This window comes from Drosophila sechellia, chromosome 3R (genome assembly GCF_004382195.2).
Source record: "Drosophila sechellia strain sech25 chromosome 3R, ASM438219v1, whole genome shotgun sequence".
Classification (NCBI taxonomy): Eukaryota; Metazoa; Arthropoda; class Insecta; order Diptera; family Drosophilidae; genus Drosophila; species Drosophila sechellia.
The window spans coordinates 3,085,992-3,109,193 of record NC_045952.1 but is presented as its reverse complement, the minus strand read 5'-3'; the positions used below and the strand labels follow the sequence as shown (position 1 = coordinate 3,109,193).

The window sequence follows — 23,202 nt, the reverse complement described above, 5'->3', positions numbered from 1 at the left end:
AAAATCAGTCAAAATAAGTGGCTCGGAAAGTGTAGCAAAATGAAATTTATTTATAAGTATGTTATTAGGAGAATTAGGTTTTAGAACCCAGCCGTTTGAAAGCTTCAAAATAACTTTGTTTGAAATAAGAAAAGCAGCGATGCAGCTCGCACTAGTACATAAGGAGGAAGACTAATCGGCCAAATCGGGCCAATCCTCTCAAGCAACAGCGCTTGTACCACTGTGCATCAATCGCTGCTGCTGATGTTGGCGCTGCTGGCAGCGACGCAATTGCGCAATTGCTCGCTCATTTCGGCTGCCTCTTTTTTGGCGTGCTTTGGCTTTGTTTACCGACTCAGTCGCTGTTAATGTTGCTGATACCGAGAGCAATTTCGCCTTGGTTTGGTTGGGTTTGGTTTGGAGATGGAGATGGTTTTAGCCTCGGCTTTGGCGGCTCTGGGCCCGATTGGGTCGCATGGAGGGCGGCTGGGGGAGCCGCAGACGGGCTCGGGCGGCACCGGGCGGGATCCGCAGCTCCACTTTGCCGTATGTCTGTCTGTCTGGCTTTCTGGTTGAGTATCGCTGGCAGCGCTCGGTCTGCTGCTGCCTGCGCCATCGGCCTCTAAACATACATGTGTATACATAATAATTTTACTTTTTCTGCCGTTTTCCAGCTCGCTGCTTTTTTACTTGCAAGCAAAACTTTTCAACCACCGTCAGTTGTATTTCGGTTCGCGCTGCGATCTGTCGCGCTTTGAAGTCACCTCCGCTGGCGAGAAACTAAACGTTGAGTCAGTCCCACCATCAGAACCACATCCTGTGCGGCGGAAGACGAAGCAGGCGCTGCCCACCCCTGAAAGTCCAATCGAGCTTCCCGTTCAAGAAATGTGAGTGTCCGAGGCGTAACACGCTGCGTATGCGCACTATCTGCCACTGATGTTCACCAACCAGCCTGGTGCATTAACGGTACCTAGTCCTAGTCAGTCGATCGCACTACTTTGAGCTGTTGATAAGACTCTTAGGTATTCGCGGGTAAGCATGGCCAGCCGGCTGGTTTGAGGGTCTTCAGTGCCAGACTTTCAGTACGACCTACCGCAACGAAACCTGTTCAGTCTGGAAGCCCTAGTACCCAGCGCACTCCTCCAGACGATGACACATTTCACATTTCACACCTCAGCTCGTGCGTTGGCCGCCGAAGAGACCCGATAGGCCCACCGACCGCTGACTCCACTGGCAGTCGAAAGGAAAAAGAGTTTCACTTTCAATTGCGACACCCAGGGCCAAGTAGGTGGGAGCGGTGCTAGGAGGGAGGCGAGTGGGAGGGAGGTGGTGGGCGCAGGGAAGCGACTAACACGAGTAATGTTAATTAAGAGACGCTGGCTCATAAGACAAAAACATAATTTAACGCTGGGCATCGCGGCGGCGAGCTATCTTGAAAGTTACGATGGCGGCATTTCTCATCTCATTGCGCATCGTCCGCCCCGAAAGTACGAATGTGTGGATAAGTAAAGAGCTCGTGTAGTGCCCTCCACCTTGGGTGGGAAATGTTAATCATAAAAAGTAAAAGTAAAATATTACGAGTCGCGAGGCAGCGCTAGCTTCGTTAGCCGCCTCGCATTTGCATTTCGCACATGGCAGTGGCGACAGCAACTGCACCAGCTGGCGGGCACGGAAAACCACGTCGTCGTCGAATACAATCGATCGATTGCCTACGCGGGCTACACGGGAAAAAATCGGAGTTAGGGGGAGCACCAAGTAGCTGTGCTGATGAGCCCTGGCCACTTTCAAGTCCCTCCCACAGAGCTCTGGGACTTGTAAATTGAAGTATGAAAGAAGCATATTCATTCTCGCAGTGTACGTGTGCCACCGACCCCTTTGATTTGGGTTCAACTGCTCCGGCTGGAGGCGTGAGCGATTGCAGGCGTGGCCGCCATTTAAATTCAGTCTTTGTTGTCTGCCCGCCCCACACAATATCCGACGCGTTGCAGAGCAAACTCGACTTGATTGACACCTGACAGGGGCCCCAAGAAGTTAATGGAAGCCCAATTGAGCCTCCCCCTCTTTGGGTCACAGAGAGAGCTGGTTTCGCCGGGCCGGCTATTCTAAGCAACGTGGCTGTAAGGCCGTGATTAAGTGGATTCCGAATGCAAAAGACATCGCTCGCTGCATGACTCGAATGGAATCAAGGGAAACTATAAGTGCAGACTGCATTTCGAATTTCAACACTCGTCCCCAAGCCGCTGTTATGCGACGCTTATGACCGTAACAATGGGCTACGCTCGAGATGAATGGCTTGGCTTCCGCCTCTTACTCATCGCCGCACACTTCAGATGGCGTTAGTGACGTAATCCTCTGCGGTAAGCAGTGACCTAAAAGACGAACCGCTGTCCAAATTTAACTGCGGTGACAACTCTGTAGAGGTCGCACGACCGGAGAGGAGTCCTGAAAGTCTGGCGCTGATCTAGCTTTAAAGCTCTTAGGGTAACTTCGTCGACTATTTAGCGACTTACTTTAGGGATTTGTATATAGTCATGTTCGGAATCGGTATGAGTAAGGAGTAAGTAAGTTATTTTGTTTACCTAGTGTGATCTAAGAACTATTTAAAATGGTTCTCCGAAACACAAGGTTTAATTTAAAGTAGCATTGAAATACTAATGCAAGTATAGCTTGCTCACCTAAACGTAAGGTCTTCGGGACTAGTCATGTTTCGTCCAAATTGGAGTACATTCTATTCGATTTCTTTAAAAATTATAAATCTCCGAATGAATTGTTTCGTTTTCATTTTAAGTGTCAGCTATTAGCACAATTAGTAGTTATTTCTATGTACATGACAAATTTTGACAAAGGGCGATAACAACGTTTAGTGTTGCGAGGTAAATTTCGATTTAAGGAACTATGTAGGAAGTAGGAGACCACATCATCATTAACTAGTTTGTTTATCAGGGTGGGCAAATCTTGCAAGAATTGTATCTCAGTTAAAACACATAAAGCAAATAATAAAAACTTGTGTCGAACGGATTGGTGCATTGCATTTTGCGGTTACCAAACAAACCAACAGTACTCCATCGATGGAAGAACAATACATATATTGTCCGTAAGAACGATGTCGTCTCCGGAACTACTAAAGCTGGACAGTAGGGATTTCGTTATTTCATAACGTTGCCACACCCATTCGAACGCCCACAAGCCTCCAAAAAGTGTCAGGACTTAAGAAAGTATGCTCGTAATTAGATCGAAACCGCTTTCTTTTGATTGATACATACTTATCAACTAAACCATCATAATCCATCTTTTAATTTTGAAATAGTCACAGTAAAAGCACGCCCTTCCCTTATTCAGCTAAAGATTACTGGAGCGTTTCATCTTGTTAAAATAATTGTACTTTTTGTACAGTAAGCATTCCTCTTTTGTTTCACCGTCAAATTATAGTAAAGTTATTAAAAAATAAACATAAAAAATAAACAGTAAATAAAGTTCAGTCTCCTATTATCATTAAAAATAAAACGCGTTAACTGCTTTCTTATTTTCATTTCACAATTGGTCTTGCAAGATTCTGTCGATATTCCGAAATATTTTAAGAATACCTATTGCATATAATAGCACAGTTTCTGCAACCATTAAATAAAAACAAATCGGTTAATAATAATACATTTTATCCTGGAAAATTTGGCTGCTCTTGGAAAGTATGTATTGTAAAACAGAGAAAAGCACTAAAGAATCAACAGGTATTTGCTGTGTACTTGTCCCGATTTTCAACACTAATCTTTTGGAATAGGGTTCATTGCCACCCGCGAGCAAGCCAAGTCATAGGAAGAAGCGGTAGCTTGGACTTAGGCAGGAGAATCGGAGAACAGGCGCGAAGCGATGTAGTTGGCCGCGTCGAGTTGAAAGTGAAAGTTTTGCCGAGCAGAGCGCAGCGATTTGCGTCGACGAGTAATGCCTCGGTTAGCCACCCAGAGCTCCATTGTCAGCGGCGGCAATATTAGCGGCGGACGTGAACTTTGTGTTGAAAACGCATTTTAAAATTTTCTTAATTGTTTCTCTCAGCCTTCAGTCGGCCAATTTTCCTTTATTAGTGACTTATTGGATTGGATTGTCGTTAGCGTGGCCGAGGCGTATGCGTAATATCATTGCCAACGCCCGATGAGAAAATCGAATTGCCAGCAGGTAATCGTCGCATTGACCGCTCGCAGAAAGCGTTACCCAGCGCACTGGAAACCATCTATGGAAACCATAATGCCGATTATGGTATCGCTTGCTTCTGTTTTCAATGTTGAACTGTCCTGCTTCCTTCGACTAGAAGATGAATGATCTTTGGTAGCACGTTGTTTCTCAGGAAACGAGGCTTTCCACGTTTTAGCTTCGATTCCGTCACAGTAAAAACTGTAGCGTGCATAGTGTTTCCCCATCCCAGCGTGGCAAACGAAAGTTTCAATTTATTTGGTGTTTCGCTTTCTGAGCCCAACGCACCCAGCACATCACGCAAATGCAGCAAAACTGCAGTGGAGCAGCCATACCTGGCCTATAAGTAATTTACTTGAGAACACGCGGGAAATCTGTTTAGCTAGATCTGTTAAGCCAGCAATCCTTATTGGATATTGGATACTGCGACAGCACTGAAGCGTGTCATCGGCATTTTCTTAACAGAGCTATAGTTTTCTGACCTGTACTTCTGTTTTCTACTTTTGTTGATTATCGCCTAATTTCTAACACAAAGCCAGATTGTAGGTCAGCTAATTTGCTGAAGAAACCAGTGTAATTAATTTGTATTAAATTTAATGCAACCATTATTATTATTAATCGTCACAAATTTGCAAACAGAGATTTATAGATACTGGAAGCCTGCGAAAGGGCTGGTAAAATCTTTTTTAGTACCTTATGAACGGGCTGTTGAAATAAATTTGAAGTGTGTTATGAGAAGGAATACAATAGTGTAATCATATTGGACATTTTCCAATTTCCCCGGAGTTTATGATTTGTGTGCTCTTTCAACGAACTTAGGAATTACAATTTCATCCAGATTTGGTTCTGATCGCTGCATATTAGCTAATGTTACGGCTATATATCATGGGGTTATTGCCTCGCACACCACACCCTTCATGCTCATCGTTACTATCTTGAATGCAATCCGCAGAGATTTTGGCCAAATTAGAAGTCCAATTAAAATGTCCATTATACACGTTTCTTTCAAGCACCGAACAAGTTGTACATTTTTTGCGCACATAATCATCAAGCCAATAATTTCACTAAATCACTAATCGCGTTATCTTTGCAGCGTCCGCCACTAGATTGAGAATGGCAAAGCCACGCTGCTCGGGATGGCAATCCTTTATTGTTCTTTTGGTCTGCTTGCCAAGCTGTATATCCTTATCGCGGATAGACGAAGGCCAGAGCCCGAGCGTAACCGGAAAGCCAGCCCTAGTTCGGACGGAGCTCCGCTTTGGACGGAACCTTGACCCCTCTAAGGTGCGAGTGATAAACTTCAAGTCCAGCACGGGCGATGATGTAGAGATCCTGGTCGGGAAAAACAGCCGCAAGGCCCGTGCTGAGGATGCGGCTGGGTCCTTTTTCGTGCGAAGCGAGGATGTCAAGCGGCGCCTCGTACCGCCCACAGGCAAGGTCAACGCTAGTGGTCGCCAGATCACCTTTCAGCACAGCCCGGCGTTACTAAAGCAGAGTGAACTGGCTCAGCAGATGGGCGCCTATCACCAGCGCAAGGCTGAGGCGGAGCAGCGCCAAGCTAAACTTATCCAGCTGCAGCTGGCCAAGGCGCAGAACAAGGTGATAGAGCACCATGCAGTGCAGGGCGACTCCCGCCGTGGTCGCCAGATCGCTGTTGACGTGTCCTGGGAGAACTACCGCCCTCAGCTTCCGCCGACCCAGCCACCAAAAATTTTCCGCAAGAACATTTCGTTGGCAGCAGATCGCCATTGGCCACCATTCGACCTGGACGATTCGGTGGAGATCCTGCCACGACTGCATCGGTTGTCGCATCGACCTGTACTCTCCTCTTCCAGGGACACGGAGTTCGCCGCTTCCGACGTGCAGGAGTACTTAGCGGGCGACAGAGATACTCGGGCCTATGGCAGCAGTGTGTCCAATCAGGGATACCGTCCCCACAACCTCATAACCAAGCACAACTACAACTCTCTTCCGCAAAAGTCTAAATACGTGACCTACTTGCCACACTCCGTAGTAGTGACGGCCAGTGCGGGCGTTGCCACGTCTACGACCGCACTCCCGCGGCGGCAAACTGGCGGCCACGGGGGTCCACACCACAACCCCATCGGCCAAGGCATCCAAAGTGTTGTGGAAGGCCCCGCTGTAACGCTAATCGAGGGTGTCCGAGTTCCGGACAGCGCGGAGGACAAGGTGAAGACCTGGCGCAATGCCCGCGTCCTGAACAATCAGTTGGTGCCATATCCAGAGGGTTACACGCCGCCAAGGGCACAGATGCCCAGTTTCGACCGATAGGTGCGGAGTTGATCAGAACCACTGGTGCTTGGTGCTCAACACTAATTGCTATTTATTTAATTGTATATTGTTAAGCTATTTATAAAACGTTGATTTAAAGTTGTCAATGAAGACGTTCCGTTCTATCTCATAAAGTCGTTGACGGTCAGCACACGGAGGTCCGACTTGCGCAAAAGGCGGGTGCACGAGGGTGCGTCGAACGTTAGGTAGACGACATGCATTGGCGTAGTCTGCATAAATCCGTTCTCGGACAGAGTGTAGCGGTATGGCTTGAGCAGCTCCAGGTACACAAATACGGCGGGGCGCCTCACCTGTATGCTAATGCTGACGCTGTTGCGGACGACGTTCGTGGTGTTGAGACAGGTACGGGAGGCAATCTCGAACTGCGCAGTTGGATGTTAGGCTGGAGGCATTACAAAACTGGGTTACTCACCTCGAGTCCGGGGTCCTCTATTCCGACTGCTCCGGCAATGCTACTGGGAAAGAAGTGGGTCCTAGAGATCACATCCTGCCCGCGGCGCAACTGCAGCTCCAAAAACGCGTTAGTTCTGGTGAACTCTCCTTGCAGCAGATCGGAGATGGCAATGACTTTGTCGTACTGCACGCCATTGGGGCGCAGGGCAACATCCCAGGAGGTGGACTGCCGAGGCAGAAGCTGGGACCACAGGTGAACGTTAGCTACGACATTCAGTTTCCGTGCGTCCACCTCCAATTGGTCACAAATAAGGGAGATGTTTAACGAATCCGTGGACTTTTCGTAAAGGGCAACGATTGAAATAGGCGCTAGAAAATCACGTGCCCAGTAATGGAGCAGCTGAAGGAAAAAAAGGCTGTTTATAATATACAAATAAAAGTAGTATTTTAAGGTTTTTCGGACTTCGTACAAGCTTTCTCCTAGTGGTTGTATATCCACCCAGTGGTGGTTGCATGGTTCCCCTCGATAAGCATTATCAAATCCCGCTAACGGCTTTAAAATATCTTTTAACGAATCGACATAGGGTACATTTGTGGTCAAGGTGGTCAAAATACTCTACATTTCGGTAGGTAAGATAAATATATGTATGCCCTTATCAAAATTACACATTTTTAACAAATGTGGGCGTGGCAGTTCTTCGGCTTATGTGCGTTAGAGCTGGCAGGGTAATCTTTTAACCCAAACTTGAACTGCTTACCCGTCTCTAAAATCAGAGAAAAACGGCTAAAGCGATTCTTTGTATCTTTCAACGAATCTATTGTGTATTTACCCTTGCAGAGCGTTCACTGATTTCAGAAGAAATATACATAATAGAGACCATCATCCCGAGGATATAGCCAGCATGGCAACATTTGGAAACACTGATGCACTTCATCATCTATGCTTTGTACTCTGGGGTCGGAGGCGTTTCCTTCTACCTGGCATATCTAACATAGCCCTTTACTCTAACAGGTATACAAATTCTAGCCTGTGTTCTAGTTCGGTGTATACCATTTTACCATATATAATTTTAGTTTTATTGCGTTTTATTACTGCAAGACTATATATGCATTTCGGCGTGAAGCAGTTAGCTTTTTCTTTTTTTACTTTATGTATGGTATGAATACCAGCAGTCATGCTGCGGTGCACTAGTGATAAGCAATTACGGCTCACCTTCCAGTTGCCGTAGAAATCAATGCTGGACCAGGATGGCGCCACCCATACGTCATTCAGCTGCCAGTAAAGGGCCCCCATCGTTCTCTGCGGAGTGTCCCGAAGGCTACGGTATAATTCGGTTTCCACCTTTGTGGCCATGGCTTGAGCAATCTGGCTGAAGTAAATCAGTGCTTCCGCGTAGTTCTCATCCTCTGGCAAGGGCAGCGGTAGGTGTCTCTCCACTAGAGCGATAACAGGAACATTTCCCAGTGGGTGGTGTTGTCGGTGTGTGATCAGGCCGAGGAGGTCATCGTCATCGTCCTTGCTGCGCTGCCATGCGTATGCGCCTGGAAAGCTCTGAAAGCCGAACTCACTGACGAATCGAGGACGTGGAAAAATGCCTGGATCCCAGCCGTCCTTAGTGTAGTCGTAGAAATGTACTGAGAGAGAGAGAGATCATATTATAGGCTGTATGAATAGGGGCTCTGCTTACCATCGCCATTTTGGTTATCCTGAGGGTTGCTCGAAATATAGTTGTCCGGTTCACTAGCTTTGCCATTGGAAGGTGAGGAGACCAGTGGCTGAGGTCGAGAGCTATGCGACACAAGCTTCAACTCGTGGATGACATTAGCAAGGTAGAGCTCCCGGTACTCGCTCTCAAATCGATCTCTTTCGAAAAGCGTGCCGTACCAGTTCTGAACCAAGGCAGCTTCGTTTTCGTTATTGGTCACAAAAATGGCTACGCTTGGATGGTGTGATAGTCGCATGCCATTCTGGCGAACCTCCTCACGCACTGACGCTAAGAATTCGCCGTCAACCGGGTACATGGCACAAGCGAACATCATATCTTGCCAAATTAGAAGACCCAAGCTGTCGGCGAGCTGGTAAAAGTAGTCCGATTCGTAGACTCCGCCTCCCCAGACTCGAAGCATGTTCATATGGGCTTCCTTGGCGGACCTTAATAAATGTGCAACTTTGGATGACCAAAAAATTGAAAATAGAGAAAACGCTATAGTTGAGTTCTTTGATTATCAGCTACTTGTTACTCAGCTAAAGAGCGACCGCGGCAGATACAGATAAATAGCCAAGTTGTTTTCCACAATTTGCTAGATATATTGAAAGGTAAATAGTGCAATGAAAAAATAAAAACCTTTTTAAGAGGCTAGTCTGTCCTTTCGTATGAACGTCGAGGGGTTAGAATGTTGAGATAAGCAGGCAGATTTTCCGACCATACGATTATTATATATTCTTGATAAGGATCAATAGCCATGTCCGTCGAGATCTCAAGCACTATAACTGCTAGTTGAGATTAGGCATGCAGATTCCAGAGACATAGACGCAGGGCAAATTTGTTAACTAATGCTCCCACCCCCACTTTTGAAAAATATATTGATAATTTTTTTCATTTTGCTTATGAGAAAATTTTTGCCACGCCCACTCTAAAGTCCAAACCAGACGCCTAAACATTCACGACCACACATTTGAACACTTATTTCATTTTTCTCATATTGATCTTCAATTTCTATCGCAATTGAAAAATATTGAAATTTCTCGGTCGCCTTTCACTAGCTGAGTAACGTGTATCTGATATCTGATTATATCTTTTTTTCTCTCCATTTTACTACTTTTCTTGACAACCAAAACAAATAATTTGAAATTTCTACTTTGAATTCCCACTAGCTAAGTAACGGGTATCTGATAGTCGTGGGACTTGATTAAGTCTCTATTATTCCTAAGGCAAGGCAGGGATATAATATATAATATAATAATAACGTATAATGTTATCGGTCCGATCCGATCCGACTTTTATTCTACCTACACTAGAATGAACATCTTATGAGAAACTAGTTCGTGACTCGCTTGTTGATATATACATATGTAAATACTTAATTTGATCGCGAATTACTTCGGCACTACATTCTGTATGTGTTTAAAAATCATTTATGTTGGTATTAATAAAGTTTCAATAAAAGGATGTACTTAAAAAATCTATGTAAAATTTACATATATTATGTTTGGATGAGTATTCAAGTAATATCGTATGCGATTGTACACTATTATTAGATTAGTTTGGCCGATCGCGCTACATTATTCATTATAAACTAAATTATTGTTCGTCTTGCCTCCTTTCACCCACAAAAACGGTCATGCCTAGACATTTTTGAAATTTTTTCTTATTTTATTCCGCAACTAAAATAAATATATCGATATCCCAGAGAAATTATGAAACTTCGCGTTCGCATTCCCACTAGCTGAGTAACGGGTATCTGATATTCGGGGAAATCGACTATAGCATTCTCTTCTGTTTTAAATAAGATCTTATTTACTAAGGGAAAAAATAGTTTACTCACTGGTCTATTGATGTTTATTTCACATCACCGCAAGATCATTCTGCCACTTAGTTATTAAAAATTTATTACTGACCCCACCTCAGATTTGACAACCAAAATTTGGCGTTCGGGAACAAAAAGGGCCAAGGGGTGGTCGATTAGTACGATGTCAAATATTATCGCGAAGTTTTTATGGTCAAACGAAACATGCAGGCAAAGGAGGGAAAAAAGTTTTGTTTGTAAATAATGATATTAAATTTAACTACTTAAGTGGTCAAAGTATTTGATTCAAAAATCCTATTAATTGTGGTTTCCCATCTTAAAGGTATGTTACCTATGATTTGCAAGGGCGTGTACTTCTAATTCATAACAAAAACAATCTATATTTATGGTGTGCACTCACTCTGTTCATTTGTTTGCATTTCGGGTAATATGTGGGATGGTATGTAGTTACTGCCTTTCATAAACATTTCTACCCCATTAACTCGAAACAGGAAGGTGTTTCCAACGCCGTCAGAGGCGGGATCCTCGACTAGCTCAAGCGTACGAAACCCCACTCGGAGCGACTTGTGTGACTTGGTCTTAGAGCGAACCTCGGGTCCATCAGGTCCCAGCCAGGTCTTCAGAGTGAAGTGGAGCGGATACAGTTTCTGCTCGCCGTAGCCATTGGGCCACCAGGTTACGACTTTCCCCTACGGAGTGATAACGGAACTTGACAAAGATATAGACAGCGCAAAATCGTGTCGATGTAATTAGCAGGCGGTACTTACAATTGGCACGGCCTGATCGAATTCAATTACTGGCGCCAAGTGACTGATGTTTTTCATTGCGTATCTGTCTACTACTACCGGACGGTCCAATAGCTCGCTGCAAACCATAATGTCTGTAAATACGACGCGTTTTGACCGCAGCGTGCTTACTTACACAGCATATAGGACAAGTCTTCCATTGAAGTCTTGCCCGCCTCCCGCGTCCAGGAAGCAGCGGATATGCATGTTCCAGTGCGAACTATTGACGCGGCTGACGTCCACATCCACCTCACGAATCACCGCCACCTCGTAGATTTCCAGCTCCACTTTTTTCCAGATTCCAGCTGAGGGCGCTGCAGGACCCCAGTCCCAGGAAAAGCTAGCCTGCATCTTCCGCAGCATGTTCATGTGGCACTCACCATGGTAGCGCTCGATGGGGCATTCGGGAGGCACGCTCTTATTAGCTTCTTTTAAAGCATTGGCCCTCACCAAAGCAGCAACTACTGGAGATTGGATCTCAACTTCCAGAAAGTTTTCAGCTTGGAGCAGGGAACTCACTTCGTAGGAGTAGCGGACAAACATGTTGTCCGTGCGTCCCAGAAGTTGATGATTCAGCCGGATTTCCGCCACCGTGTCGATGCCACGAAACGTCAGGTTGATGTGGCCGCGATTGAAGCGATGGACGTCGACTAAGTCAGTCATTATCAGAAAAGGAAAGAAGCAATACCTAAATAAATGCCTTTATATTAATTAGGGAATTAAATGAAGTGAGTTTTAAATTCCTTAAATAAAATGTAACAAGATGTTATTGATCAGGATGCTAAACATTTTGATAGCACCACAAGCCCGTTAAAGAAAATATTTGGAGGAAAGCTATGGTTAAAATACATATAAAACGATAAGCTTTTTTGTGGATTTAAATTAGCCCAGAAACTTTGATTGCGTTTTACAACTCAATAGCAGATGCGTAGACTTTAAAACTCATAAATCATATCCGTCAGATAAACTAATTTACACATTTGGTTTTCCATCGTTCCAACTCTAATAGCGAAGTAAAGGGAATCGTTTTAAAACTTACACTGAAAGAAATTGGAGAAGGTAAAGTTGTCGTAGGCCAGGTAACGCAGGCCGACGTCGTTGTAGGAGTCCAGCACTTGGGGCGCGAAGGCACTGTATATGCCCAAGGGCAACGTTTGGTTGGCAATAGTAAGGGCTGTGGGGAAAGGTACACTTATATTAAGTAGCAAGACAATTGCCAATGGGAAGACGCACTCCTCCAGGGCACATAAGCATTTTGTTGATGGACTTCCATTTTCGTTTTAGATTATTTTTAGGCATTATTGCTGCCGAAAGGGCTTTTGTGCAGCTCTGAATTTATGGTACTCACAGCCATTCTGATTAGTTATCGTCCAATTGCCCAGCTCTATTATTTCCACCTTATCGCCTTGGCCGCCGCAAATATAAAGGCCACAAACTAAACCGACCATAAAAGCGCCCGTGGTGCCATTTCCGAGTAACCCGCATCCGTACTTCATCTGGAAAGTAGTGGTCGTTCCAATTCGACTCCTCTGTCCGACAAAAAGCACTCTAAGAAACAAAGAGCGTTCAGCAAAACATGGAGTTCTTCCACTGACTCACGAACAACGAATGTATCGCTTCGCCCGACGATTCAGAGCCAGAGCCGATCGTTGGAGCAGCGTCTCTCTTGAAACCTGAGAGCGAGAGCCATCGATATCGATAATGAAATTAATTTCAACGTAACGCACATCAGCTGTTACTCAGAACTTCGTCTTCAAGAGAGCTAGATCAAATATACATACATATGTACATACGCTGTGTGCGGAACTTATGAAGCGCCTCTTTTTAAACAAATTAAGAAACGGGAATGCTCCGTTAATCGAATTCGTAAGAACTTTACGATTTCGATTTGAAATCAACAAATGGCTTTCGAGTTCGTAAGAATTTTTCGATGTTTGAAACGGTCTTTTTTGTCTAGCCGAAATGAAAAATTTTTATATTAAATCAGATCTTATTTACCAGGGAAAAAAAAGTTTATTCTATTGATGTTTATTTCACATCGCCAAAAGATCATTCTGCCAAAGACACTAAAATATTATATTATTATATTATTCTAGTGTCTTTTATTCTGCCACTTAGTTATCTTAAAAAAATTTATTTCTGACCCCATCTCAGATTTGACAATCAAAATTTGTGTGCCGGAAACAAAAAACGGGCAAGGGGTGGTCGATTAGTACGATGTCAAATATTATCGAAGAAAAAACTAATAAAATATAAATAAATAATTAATATATAAAATAAGGGTGGGCCAAAATTGTTGTTCGTGAATAGTGCTATTTTATTTAATTACTTAAATGGTCATAATGCAGAAAAAAAGTAATTGCAACTACCCAGAACAGCCACTCCCACACTTTTGAAAAATGTTTTAATATTTTTCATATTTTATTAGTCTTGTAAATTTTTTTCGATTTGGCAAAAAACCCACACACAAACCCACAAACCGCTCAAAACTGCCACGCCCACACGTTTGAAAAATGCTTTAAAATTTTTCATATTTTTATTAGTTTTGTAAATTTGCATCGATGTGCCAAAAAACTTTTTGTAACACCCACAAACACCCAAAACTGCAAAATGTTTATATATTTAAAATTAAAATTAAATATTAATTAACTTGTGATAAGATAATATTGGATAGTAGTTCATTGATGGACACCTTATTATGATAAGCCTTATAATCATGATTTAAGAAATATATATTTTTTTAATTAATTCATGTTCATGTAATGACAGCGGTCCCTGAAAAAAATCAATTTCGGAAGTATGTTCTGCTTTGGGTATATTTTAATTATTATGCAGCATTTTCGACTTAGTAGAACATAGTTTATATTAAATACTGATTAATCGTTTGAACTTTAATGTGGTCGGTAGTTAAAGTCATGCAGACCGTGTCGCTTTCGAACACTAGGTGTATCGTCTTTTTTGGCTGGGTTTGAGTAAAGCCATTTGTCGAGAACCTGTGCCGCTCCTTGACATAATAAGGATGCACTAGCTCAAGGTATACAAGTAGAGCCGGATATCTCACAGTGATGCGCAAACTAAAACTATTTGCATAAGGGGATGTTGCCGCTTTGCAGTCCTGACCTTCAACCTCTAGCTGTTTGACAAATATTCGGCGTTTTAAAAAGGGGGCTCAATAAATGGTTTAACTGTGCAGCCACTTACTGTTAGTTCTGGATCCTTAATGCCAATAATTTTGTTAAGGGGTACGGGGTAAAAAAAGTTTCTAGCCACGGAGTTGCCGTATTCGTCCTCCAGAATGATTTCCAAAAACAGTTCTTCCTTCAAATGGTTTTCGTACAGCAAGTACTCCAAAGGTATTTGCCGCATCTCAAGGTTATTAGAGCCCTGTAAATGGGTCCTTGGTATAGGATATTATTGCCAATAAAATGTCTTGGGGGTCTCACCAGTCCAAAGGCGCGAGCTATAGTCTTCTTAGGAATCAAGTCCGTCCATAGATAGGTGTTCACCAGTACATAGTATAACTGCGAGTCTCTATGCTCGGAGAAGTCCTCCCTTGTAAGCGTGATATTGAGGTTGTTCGAGTTATTGTCGTACAGGGCTATAACACTAGTTGGGGCAAGAAGTTCCTTGGTCCAGTAGTATAATAGCTTAGGGTTTCCGTAGAAGTCGATGCAGGACCAAGTTGGAGCCACCCAAACATCGTTTAACTGCCACATAAGGGCTCCCATTGTATGGTTTCCTGTGCGTAGACTACGAAATACTTCCAAAGCGGTTTTAGTTGCCATGGCCTGTGCCACTTGGCTAAAATATATAAACTTCTCGATATCTTCGTCCCAATTTTGGGGAACAAACGGAAGCTGATGGGCTATTAATTGGAGTATCGGTATGAATCCCTTAGGGTCGTGCTGACGGCTTCGAATAAGTCTTGCAATTTCAAGGTCGCTATCATCTGCAGAATCAGCTAGTGCCCTTTGCCACGTTGATTTCATTGGAAGGCTAGAGTATCCGAATTCCGAAACAAAGCGAGCGTGAGGATACGTTTCAGGGCTGAATCCATCTTTGTCGTCCCAAAAGTGCACTATGATAAAAAATATTTGGTTTATTCGTAGATAGTGATAATAATAAATATTTGATATAGGCGAGATAACCTAATATCTTTAAAAATTACGATTTTGGAAACTTGTGATACAAATTTGTGGCACATAGTTGGGTGATGTAAGGTAATAACAAAGATTGCCTTTTGTGTTAAATTCAAAAAATGTCCCACGAACAGATTATTTTTTCTTTAATATTTTAAATAACGTCAATTTATACAATAAAAATGAAAAATGAACCTTTAATTTTTATGCTAACAAAATGTTTCTCCTTGTATATATATAGACTGTAGAATTTTTAGTAATAAATTTGTGAAATGCAGACTCACCATCACCATAGTTTAAGCTTTGCGGGTTGTTGGAGAGGTTTTTGCCAGACTCCGGAACCCCTAGTGAAGGCGTCGAGACCATGGGCTCAGGTCGAGGGCTAAAATCTTTTCGAGAGATAACTTTTAACTCTTTAATTATTGTTTCAATAAACAAGGTCTTGTAATCGCTCTCCATTCTAGTGGCGTTTTCCCCAAAATCAGATTTGTTGGTCGACAGGAATAGCTCAATCTCATTGTTGGTGACTATTAGGGCTAAACTTGGATGATAAGAAAGTCGCTGTGCATTCTGTACTGTCTCCACGCACACAGAAGCTACAAAGTCGTTTGCTAGCGGGTATGCTGCTTGGGAAAACGTCATGTCCTGCCACACCAATAGTCCGTAAAAGTCCGCTAAGTTGTAGAAGGTATCCGACTCATAAAGGCCGCCTCCCCAAACGCGTATCATGTTCATATTGGCCTCGTTTGCGGCCTTAAGCAGATGTGCGACTTAATCGGATTTTGTATAATAAGCAATTTTATTTCGGCAATCATTGGGTATAAACTTACCCGCGTCGGCATCAGCCGATAACTCAGGAAGTGTGTGGGCTGGTACATAATTCGCTCCTTTCATGAATATGGGGTGGCCATTGACCCGGAAAAAAAAGGTTCTGCCAATGTCTAAATTCAATAAGATTAGTTTTTACTTATTTTAAGACCAAAACAAGAGGTAACGTTATGTCTAGGTCCCAAAACTCTACAGGTAAGTTGGGGGTGTTGGAGTGGCGTTTTGGTTTACGGCAAGTCCGTAGCAATTAGGAAGATAAATTAAGAACAAGATAGAGTGCTATATTCGAGTTTCCCGACTATCAGATACTAGTGGAAGCGAGAATGCGAAATTTCATAATTTTTCTGGCATATCGATAGATATTGGAGAATATAATGAAATAAGATGTGCATTTTGTGGGCGTTAGCGTCGTCGTGGCAAAAAGTTGTTTGGCAAATTGATAGGAATTTTCAAAGACTAAAAAAATATAACAAAAACTAAAAAAAATATTTTGCAAATCGATAGAAAGTTACAAGACATCGAAAATGAAAAAATATCAAAATATTTTTCAAAAGTGTGGGCGTGCAATTTTTTGTCGTCTTGTGGGTGTAAAAGTGGGCGTTGGAACGTACTGAAACTTTTGCATGTCTATTTTTACAGTTTCCAAAATCTCGCAGTTCATACATATAGTTAAATAGGCGGACGGATATAGCCAGATCGACTCGTTTTGACTAAGAATATATATACTTTATAGAATCCCAAATGATGCTTTCTACCTGTTACATAATTATCAAGAAAGGTAGCACTGTTACTCTTTGGGATAAGGGTATACCAAAGTTGATTTTTGAGAAAATTACACTTACCGTGTAATTGAGACATTTTCGACATTCACCAATTTCCTTATGAGAATCAGTTGCAGATATTTATCTACCTAATGCATTTTACAAAATATATCGGCGACTTACGGTCTGTATCTTCAACCAACTCTATGGTGCGGAACCCAATCTTTAATAGCTTTTGGGACTCTGTGCGTGAGCTTAGTGTGTGACGATCTTCGCTGGTATAGCATTTCACGGAAAAAAGGACTGGATAAAGTTTTTGCTTGCCGTAGCCATTGGGCCACCACAAGATAACCCGATCCTACAATAGGTGTCAATCAGACAATGTGTTTAAATACTTATTAGATAATTTTACTTTGGGTATGTGTATTTTAAATTCTATCACTGGCGAATCAATAGAGACCAATTGCTGATTAAGAACATATCGGTCATCTAAAAGCTCGCTGAAAGTAAACAAAATTAATGAAGTGGTTTAACCAAATCAATCGACTCTGTACAATTACTTGGCATTAACCACCAGTTGGGCATAAAAATTCTCTGAAGCATGTGTACTAAGGAAGGCGCGGCAATCCATCGTCCAGTGAGAATCGTTCCGTTTAATGGCAACATCAACATCGCGAAATACGGCTACTACATAGTACTCGACTACCACTGGCTTCCATATGCCTAGGGAAAGTGCGGCTGGGTTCCATTCGCCACCGAAACTCATTTGCATCTTGCGTAAGTGATTCCGATGGCACTCGACATCGCCGCGAGCCCTTGGGCAGCTAATCGGCCCGGTAACGACGCCTAAGTCTTCAAGTTCTCGAGCACGCCTACTTGCCTCCTGCAGGGGTGAAAGGATCTCAATCTCCAAGATGTTTTGGGAAGGGCTGGGCAAAAGCAAGTGACCTATGGCAAAAGAATAGCGAACGAACATGTTGTCCGTCTGACCAAGAAGCGCTCCATTCAGGTGCACCTTGGAAACTGTATCGATTCCGTGGAGCGTAAGATTTATGTGGCTGTCGAGTCCCAATTCAGCGCCTGTGGATGGGGTAAAAAGGCAGGCAAGGGGTAAGAAGAATAGGCTCACTCTTTACCCACTGTTAAAGCTGGTGCTGTAAATCCACGATTGGTTGGCTATCCATCGCAAGGATACGTCGTTTCCTGGGTCTAAGATGTCTCCATAGGTATCCTTAAGCGCTGTGTACACTCCACTTGGAAGGCGTGGCACGTCAATCCTTAGGGCTGATGGTAATGGTGGAACACAAACATTTTCATTTACTGGTAAATCACTGCTTCAATCACTTTAGTAGCCTGTATTTATAGCCTATTAACTAGATGGCATACAATCGCTATCAGCCCGTCAAGGTAGCGAAGCTGTTTTTATCTTATCTTGGATGAAGCATAAAAAGAGAGAACGCCATAGCCAAGTGCCGCGACTATTGGATACCTCTTACTCAAATAGCGGAAGCGCGAAGATATGCAAGCTGCAGAGACGACTCTCTTCTATTAACTTTTACTTATTTTTAATAGGTTTCTACTAAATCCGATTCTAACAGTTTTTGGAACGTAGATAAGCATTGATAAGCTTAACTAAATATCATTTACGAATATGTTCAGAATGTGGGCGTCAGACAGACTTTAGCGTTATGAGCGTTTATGGGCAACGGGTAACGGGTATAATAATAAATTACCCGGCACTTACAGGAGGTTTTATTTCTCAATGTCCATTTTGTAAGCTCTTCGACAAGAATGGTTTTCGCAAAGTTATTGTGGATAAGCAAAATAAACACAAATACGGTAAGTATTCCGACCATATTTAAGAGCGCGTTGCTTGTCTTATTGAAATCTAATCGTCGGCTTCGTCTTTTCGTCACACTGTTTTATTTTTTGAACGAACGATACCGCTCCCAAGTGATAACTGGCGAAGACTTTGACGAGCTCGAAGTAACAAGTCGACAAAATGTGGTAAAAGCTATCGATTAATGGGTTCAGTCAGCCAATGCCTATCGAATAAGTAATGAGGAAAGAACTATAATCGTTGGGCTTCTACTCAAAATTCATGACGAAAGTTTGGGAGCAATCGGACGGACAGGATCAGATCGACTCGGCTATTGATCCAGATCAAGAATATATACTTTATATGGTCGGAAACGGCCTTCGGCCTTTTACATACTTTTCAACGAATCTAGTATACCCTTTCAAATGTGTATACCTTTAAAGTTTTGCTTGCTGGTGTGTATGCGTCACAAGAGTCTACATGTCGAATTGCAATGCCTATGTAATAAACATTAATTCCAAATTCACATCACAAACATGAAGGGTTTGTTTGGGCCTTAATGATGGGTATAGTATTAATATCAGTTGGAATCAAAGGCATATCCGTTCAAAAAAAAAACCCCCCTTTGAATTTAGCATTATGATTTGGTTCAGATCGATGTTTGAATAACTGTTGCACTGTCAACCTGATGCAATTTACAATGGCTCACAGCTTATTTTAACCACAGACATTAGTATATTCTATTCGTAACGGCTTTTAAAATTTAAAAATATATATCTTCTGAACATATTAAAATCAGAATGTATCTCCGTACATTACATTTAAGTATGAAGATGCGCTTCTTATTTAGAATTGTTTGCCTGGCACAACTACCAGCCTCCTGAGGCATTTTTCCGAGAGCCCCTTGAGTATACTCATCATACTTCATTCTTATGGGCATGCCGTCGAATTCAATTATTGTCAGGGCAGCATCAAAGTTAGTTTAATCAATCAAGTCAATCACAAGTCAAGACCCATGAGGCAAAGTTAATTTCTGTTATCTCAACACCTCAAAACACTCTATCCTTGACAGCCGCGGTAACAGAATATTAAACAGGCGAGAAAGAGGGCAGCTTGCGTCTGCTGTATAAAAAGGAAGCGCCGACTTAGATGTCCACCAGTCTGCCAAGGGCACAGTAAAGCATGGGACTTAGAAGCTGTACGCACTTGGCCACGCTGTTTATGACCCTCTGGGCATTAGCCTTCTGCTTCCTGGTGGTGGTGCCGATCCCAGCGCAGACGACTAGTCTGCAGAACGCTAAGGATGATCGGCGACTACAGGAATTGGAGTCAAAAATTGGTGCGGAATCCGATCAGCCCAATGCGAATTTAGTTGGACCATCATTCTCTCGATTCGGGGACAGACGTAATCAAAAGACAATCAGCTTCGGTCGGAGGGTGCCACTAATTTCTCGCCCAATGATACCAATTGAGCTGGATCTCCTCATGGATAATGATGACGAAAGAACGAAAGCTAAGCGGTTTGATGATTACGGCCATATGAGGTTTGGCAAAAGGGGAGGTGATGATCAGTTCGATGACTACGGTCACATGCGCTTCGGCCGGTAAACACTTGCCACCATTTTAGTCATTTAGAAAACCGATTATGTATATTGTACATAGATATTGATCGAGCACACATTTTATATTAACAATTATGTAAAACGTAATAAATGTTCGCATTCCAAAATTGACGATTTCGTATCATAGGCAAACTGAAATGATAGATTCATTGAAAAAAGGATTTGAATCCTTTGCATGTGGTGTATTGGTTCATCGCAGAATTTGCCACCGCGGTAAAGAGCACATTTCCGTATATTCGGTATATGTACAGCTGTGTTCATAAAAATAGCAGTGCTTGTTTCCTGCCAGTTTAATATAAAAAATTCCTATGATTTACAGTTTTAATGTTAAACATTTTTTTATAATATTATTAGGTATTTAATTTCAAACAATTCAACAAATGTTTCACTTTTATTTCTTCAATAATTTCGAAAATATAGATTAAACCACATAATAGGCAAAAATTCTGGTGTTCACTAAAATAGCAGTGCTATGACATAATACTAACAAAATTCAACTTGACTTAGAACTAAGTTTTTTTTAAATGTGTTAATTAGGGCCTAATACTTGGTTGGATAGCCTTTGTTAGCCCGTACGGTCATGCACCCACGCGGCATGGAGTCCACCAGGTCCTGGCAACGTTTGGGGGTTATCTTTCACCATGCATCCTGCACAACTTGCCCAATCTGAGCCTGTGATGTCGGAGAGTTCTTCGTCCCCCACAGGTTTTCAATTGTGCTTAAATCTAACTATATTCTATTTTGGGTAAACCAATTCTTATCCGATTTGGTTGTGTGTTTCGGATCATTATCCTGTCGGAATGTCCATTTTAAGGGCATATTCTATTCAGCATATGACAGAAAGACATCACTATGTGTATGTATATTGACATATGCGTTTTGGTCAATAATACCACAAATCATATGTTATAGACTCATACCATTGTAATAAAACAAGCCCATACCAGGCTTTTAGATCCACCATGATTGAAAGTCGTCAGATATACTGTAGTGAACCAGTTCCACCAAATAGCACTATTTTTGACAAATCAGTCCAAATGATATTACGCCATTTGCAGACTGGCCAGTTTAGGTAGGTTTTAGGGAAGCTTAACCTTGCCTTAATATGCCTTGGGCTAAGTAGGGAAACCTTTCGTGGAATCCTCGCACTGAAATAAATTGATACATAAATAAATTGAAATGAAATTGATACAGTAGTCGTCTCCAAATTGTAACGTCACTGATTCCCAAGTTGAGCTCAGACTTTATGTCGCTAAAGGATGCAAAAGGAGAGACTTGCTGTAAGGAACTATGCGTCGATCCTCTATATCTGTGGCTTTACGTATGTACCACGGTTTTCGGGCTTCCATTCATATTTAATGGCATTGGATACCATTTTGGCAGAACATTCAAGGAACATTAAATGTCCTTATATGTTTTTCCTTCCTTTCTTAGCTTAAGAATTCTTTTCTCCTGGGTGCTGGCAGTGCTGTCCTCTACCCATTAAAATATAATTATTGTATGTTTTTTAATTTATTGCCCTTTTAAATATACGAATTAACCTAACCAAACTCACTACCTTTTGGCCAGGCAAAAAAAAGGGGGGCACCTTAAATATATAAAAAGTTTTATTTAATTATTTGTGACGAAAGCATTTATAAGGTCCTCCGACTTTTGAATTGAGAATTCCTTTTAAAGAAACATCGGATTTACTTAACAAGAATTATTGTGGAGGATGTAAGTTTCCATCAGTCCCAATTATATATTTAAGTTCTAACTTATACACATTCACCACTCTTTCTCCTAAACCATATACTGCTATATAATATATATGATATAAAATAATATATTGAAATTAGTCAACCATAGCTCATTTGTATTTTTTTATATATGTACAGTATCATCAGTGTTAAGCGGAATCCGTTTTACGTTAACTTTACTACAGAGACTCAGTATTGCTGAATATGTAGAAAGCGTGTTTAAGACTTTTAAGCTTTTTATCCGAGCTTTGTAAAGAACTTCATGTGGCAGCTTTGAAAGCTTTCATGGAGACAGACAAGCTTGGTTGAAGCTATCAACTGCACAGAATGGACGACAATAACGTGGAGAACTTACAGTTGCATTTAATTTATCAACAGATGTCGCCATTTTAGAACAGGTGGCGTTTTTTACTCGAAAATAATATACATATTTATGCTGGAAGTAATTGAGCAGTCGTTACTTTCTCTGAATCGGCTAATGTCTTAGACCTAAAGTTTAGTTTCAGTTATATTTCTTGTGTTTTTCCTTCCGGAAGTCTTTCCGCTGCAAACTCATGAAATGAGCGCCAAGTGCCTGCCTCTTACCGGTTTCGCTAGTCGGCTTTTCAAAGAATGCTGACTGGATTGTCCGCATTCCACAGATACAATCACACACACAGTCTCTACACATAGAGGCTGATACCAAAACCAAGCCCAAAATTTGCAGCACAAAGGAAAGTATCAACGAGTTTGTCCGCAAAGTGTAGTCTAGGCTACTACTACACCGATACGGCAAACGCTCACAAATGCAGAGAATTAAGTGTACAGCCAGTCGTAGCTTTCAGCCAAGTCGTGAGCGTAATCCAAGTCCAGTTTCCAGTTTCCAAGCAGAGTTTCTCGAATTATAAGAATATAATATATAGCCCTATATATAGCCGAATATATAGCCCTAAAATAATTTATTCTTATCAGCGCTTTAATTTTTACGGACAAAAAATAAATACAAGTAGATAATATATTTATTTTCGTGTTTTTGTAGATATTAACAGAGATAATGCTATAGTCGAGTTCACCGACCATCAGATACCCATTACTCAACTAGTGGAAATGCGTACGCGAAATTTGATAATTTTTC

The 23,202-nt window shown here is 42.1% G+C and overlaps 4 protein-coding genes across 10 annotated transcripts; 2 read left to right on the top strand and 2 right to left on the bottom strand.

Moving 5' to 3' along the window:
- Nucleotides 1-703: 703 nt before the first annotated feature.
- On the top strand, nt 704-6,560 carry LOC6613783. Its single transcript, XM_002038216.2, has 2 exons — nt 704-866; nt 5,255-6,560. Exon 2 carries the CDS (start codon nt 5,275-5,277, stop codon nt 6,451-6,453), a length of 1,179 nt encoding a protein of 392 aa, XP_002038252.2. The 5' UTR covers nt 704-866; nt 5,255-5,274; the 3' UTR covers nt 6,454-6,560.
- On the bottom strand, nt 6,481-12,799 carry LOC6613782 (beta-mannosidase). 5 transcript variants are annotated; one of them, XM_002038215.2, is made up of 9 exons: nt 12,529-12,799; nt 12,220-12,354; nt 11,317-11,830; nt 11,163-11,259; nt 10,796-11,084; nt 8,556-9,035; nt 8,081-8,502; nt 6,887-7,267; nt 6,481-6,836 (listed from the first exon to the last, which is right to left on the bottom strand). In XM_002038215.2, the coding sequence occupies exons 1-9, from the start codon at nt 12,674-12,676 to the stop codon at nt 6,576-6,578; spliced, it is 2,727 nt and encodes a 908-aa protein (XP_002038251.1). In that variant the 5' UTR covers nt 12,677-12,799; the 3' UTR covers nt 6,481-6,575. The 5 variants fall into 5 exon arrangements, with proteins under 5 accessions (XP_002038251.1, XP_032577100.1, XP_032577102.1 ...); XM_032721209.1 differs by lacking the exon at nt 12,529-12,799 and having other exon boundaries at nt 11,317-11,868; nt 12,220-12,304; XM_032721211.1 differs by lacking the exons at nt 11,163-11,259; nt 11,317-11,830; nt 12,220-12,354; nt 12,529-12,799 and having other exon boundaries at nt 8,556-9,019; nt 10,796-10,884.
- Nucleotides 12,800-13,982: 1,183 nt separating this feature from the next.
- Nucleotides 13,983-18,873, bottom strand: LOC6613781 (beta-mannosidase). Of its 3 annotated transcripts, none has more exons than XM_002038214.2 (10): nt 18,653-18,873; nt 18,049-18,192; nt 17,469-17,988; nt 17,321-17,408; nt 17,092-17,266; nt 16,150-16,260; nt 15,604-16,089; nt 14,624-15,258; nt 14,382-14,564; nt 13,983-14,313 (listed from the first exon to the last, which is right to left on the bottom strand). In XM_002038214.2, the coding sequence occupies exons 1-10, from the start codon at nt 18,762-18,764 to the stop codon at nt 14,041-14,043; spliced, it is 2,727 nt and encodes a 908-aa protein (XP_002038250.1). In that variant the 5' UTR covers nt 18,765-18,873; the 3' UTR covers nt 13,983-14,040. The 3 variants fall into 3 exon arrangements, with proteins under 3 accessions (XP_002038250.1, XP_032576587.1, XP_032576586.1); XM_032720696.1 differs by having other exon boundaries at nt 15,604-15,708; XM_032720695.1 differs by lacking the exon at nt 18,653-18,873 and having other exon boundaries at nt 18,045-18,132.
- Nucleotides 18,874-19,896: 1,023 nt separating this feature from the next.
- Nucleotides 19,897-20,456, top strand: LOC6613779 (drosulfakinins). Its single transcript, XM_002038213.2, has one exon. It carries the CDS (start codon nt 19,910-19,912, stop codon nt 20,333-20,335), a length of 426 nt encoding a protein of 141 aa, XP_002038249.1. The 5' UTR covers nt 19,897-19,909; the 3' UTR covers nt 20,336-20,456.
- Nucleotides 20,457-23,202: the final 2,746 nt, after the last annotated feature.

Excerpts from the sequence above, each read along its gene's own strand:
- LOC6613783 (XM_002038216.2), top strand. The coding sequence starts at position 5,275 with ATGGCAAAGCCACGCTGCTCGGGATGGCAATCCTTTATTGTTCTTTTG.
- LOC6613782 (XM_002038215.2), bottom strand. The coding sequence starts at position 12,676 with ATGAAGTACGGATGCGGGTTACTCGGAAATGGCACCACGGGCGCTTTT. Across the intron at positions 11,831-12,219 it reads CTTCTCCAATTTCTTTCAGT|TCGACGTCCATCGCTTCAAT; the intron begins GTAAGTTTTAAA and ends TGACTGACTTAG. Across the intron at positions 6,837-6,886 it reads TAGAGGACCCCGGACTCGAG|TTCGAGATTGCCTCCCGTAC; the intron begins GTGAGTAACCCA and ends CCAACTGCGCAG.
- LOC6613781 (XM_002038214.2), bottom strand. The coding sequence starts at position 18,764 with ATGGTCGGAATACTTACCGTATTTGTGTTTATTTTGCTTATCCACAAT. Across the intron at positions 17,409-17,468 it reads CAACTGGTGGTTAATGCCAA|CGAGCTTTTAGATGACCGAT; the intron begins GTAATTGTACAG and ends GTTTACTTTCAG. Across the intron at positions 15,259-15,603 it reads AAGCTTAAACTATGGTGATG|TGCACTTTTGGGACGACAAA; the intron begins GTGAGTCTGCAT and ends TTTTTATCATAG.
- LOC6613779 (XM_002038213.2), top strand. The coding sequence starts at position 19,910 with ATGGGACTTAGAAGCTGTACGCACTTGGCCACGCTGTTTATGACCCTC.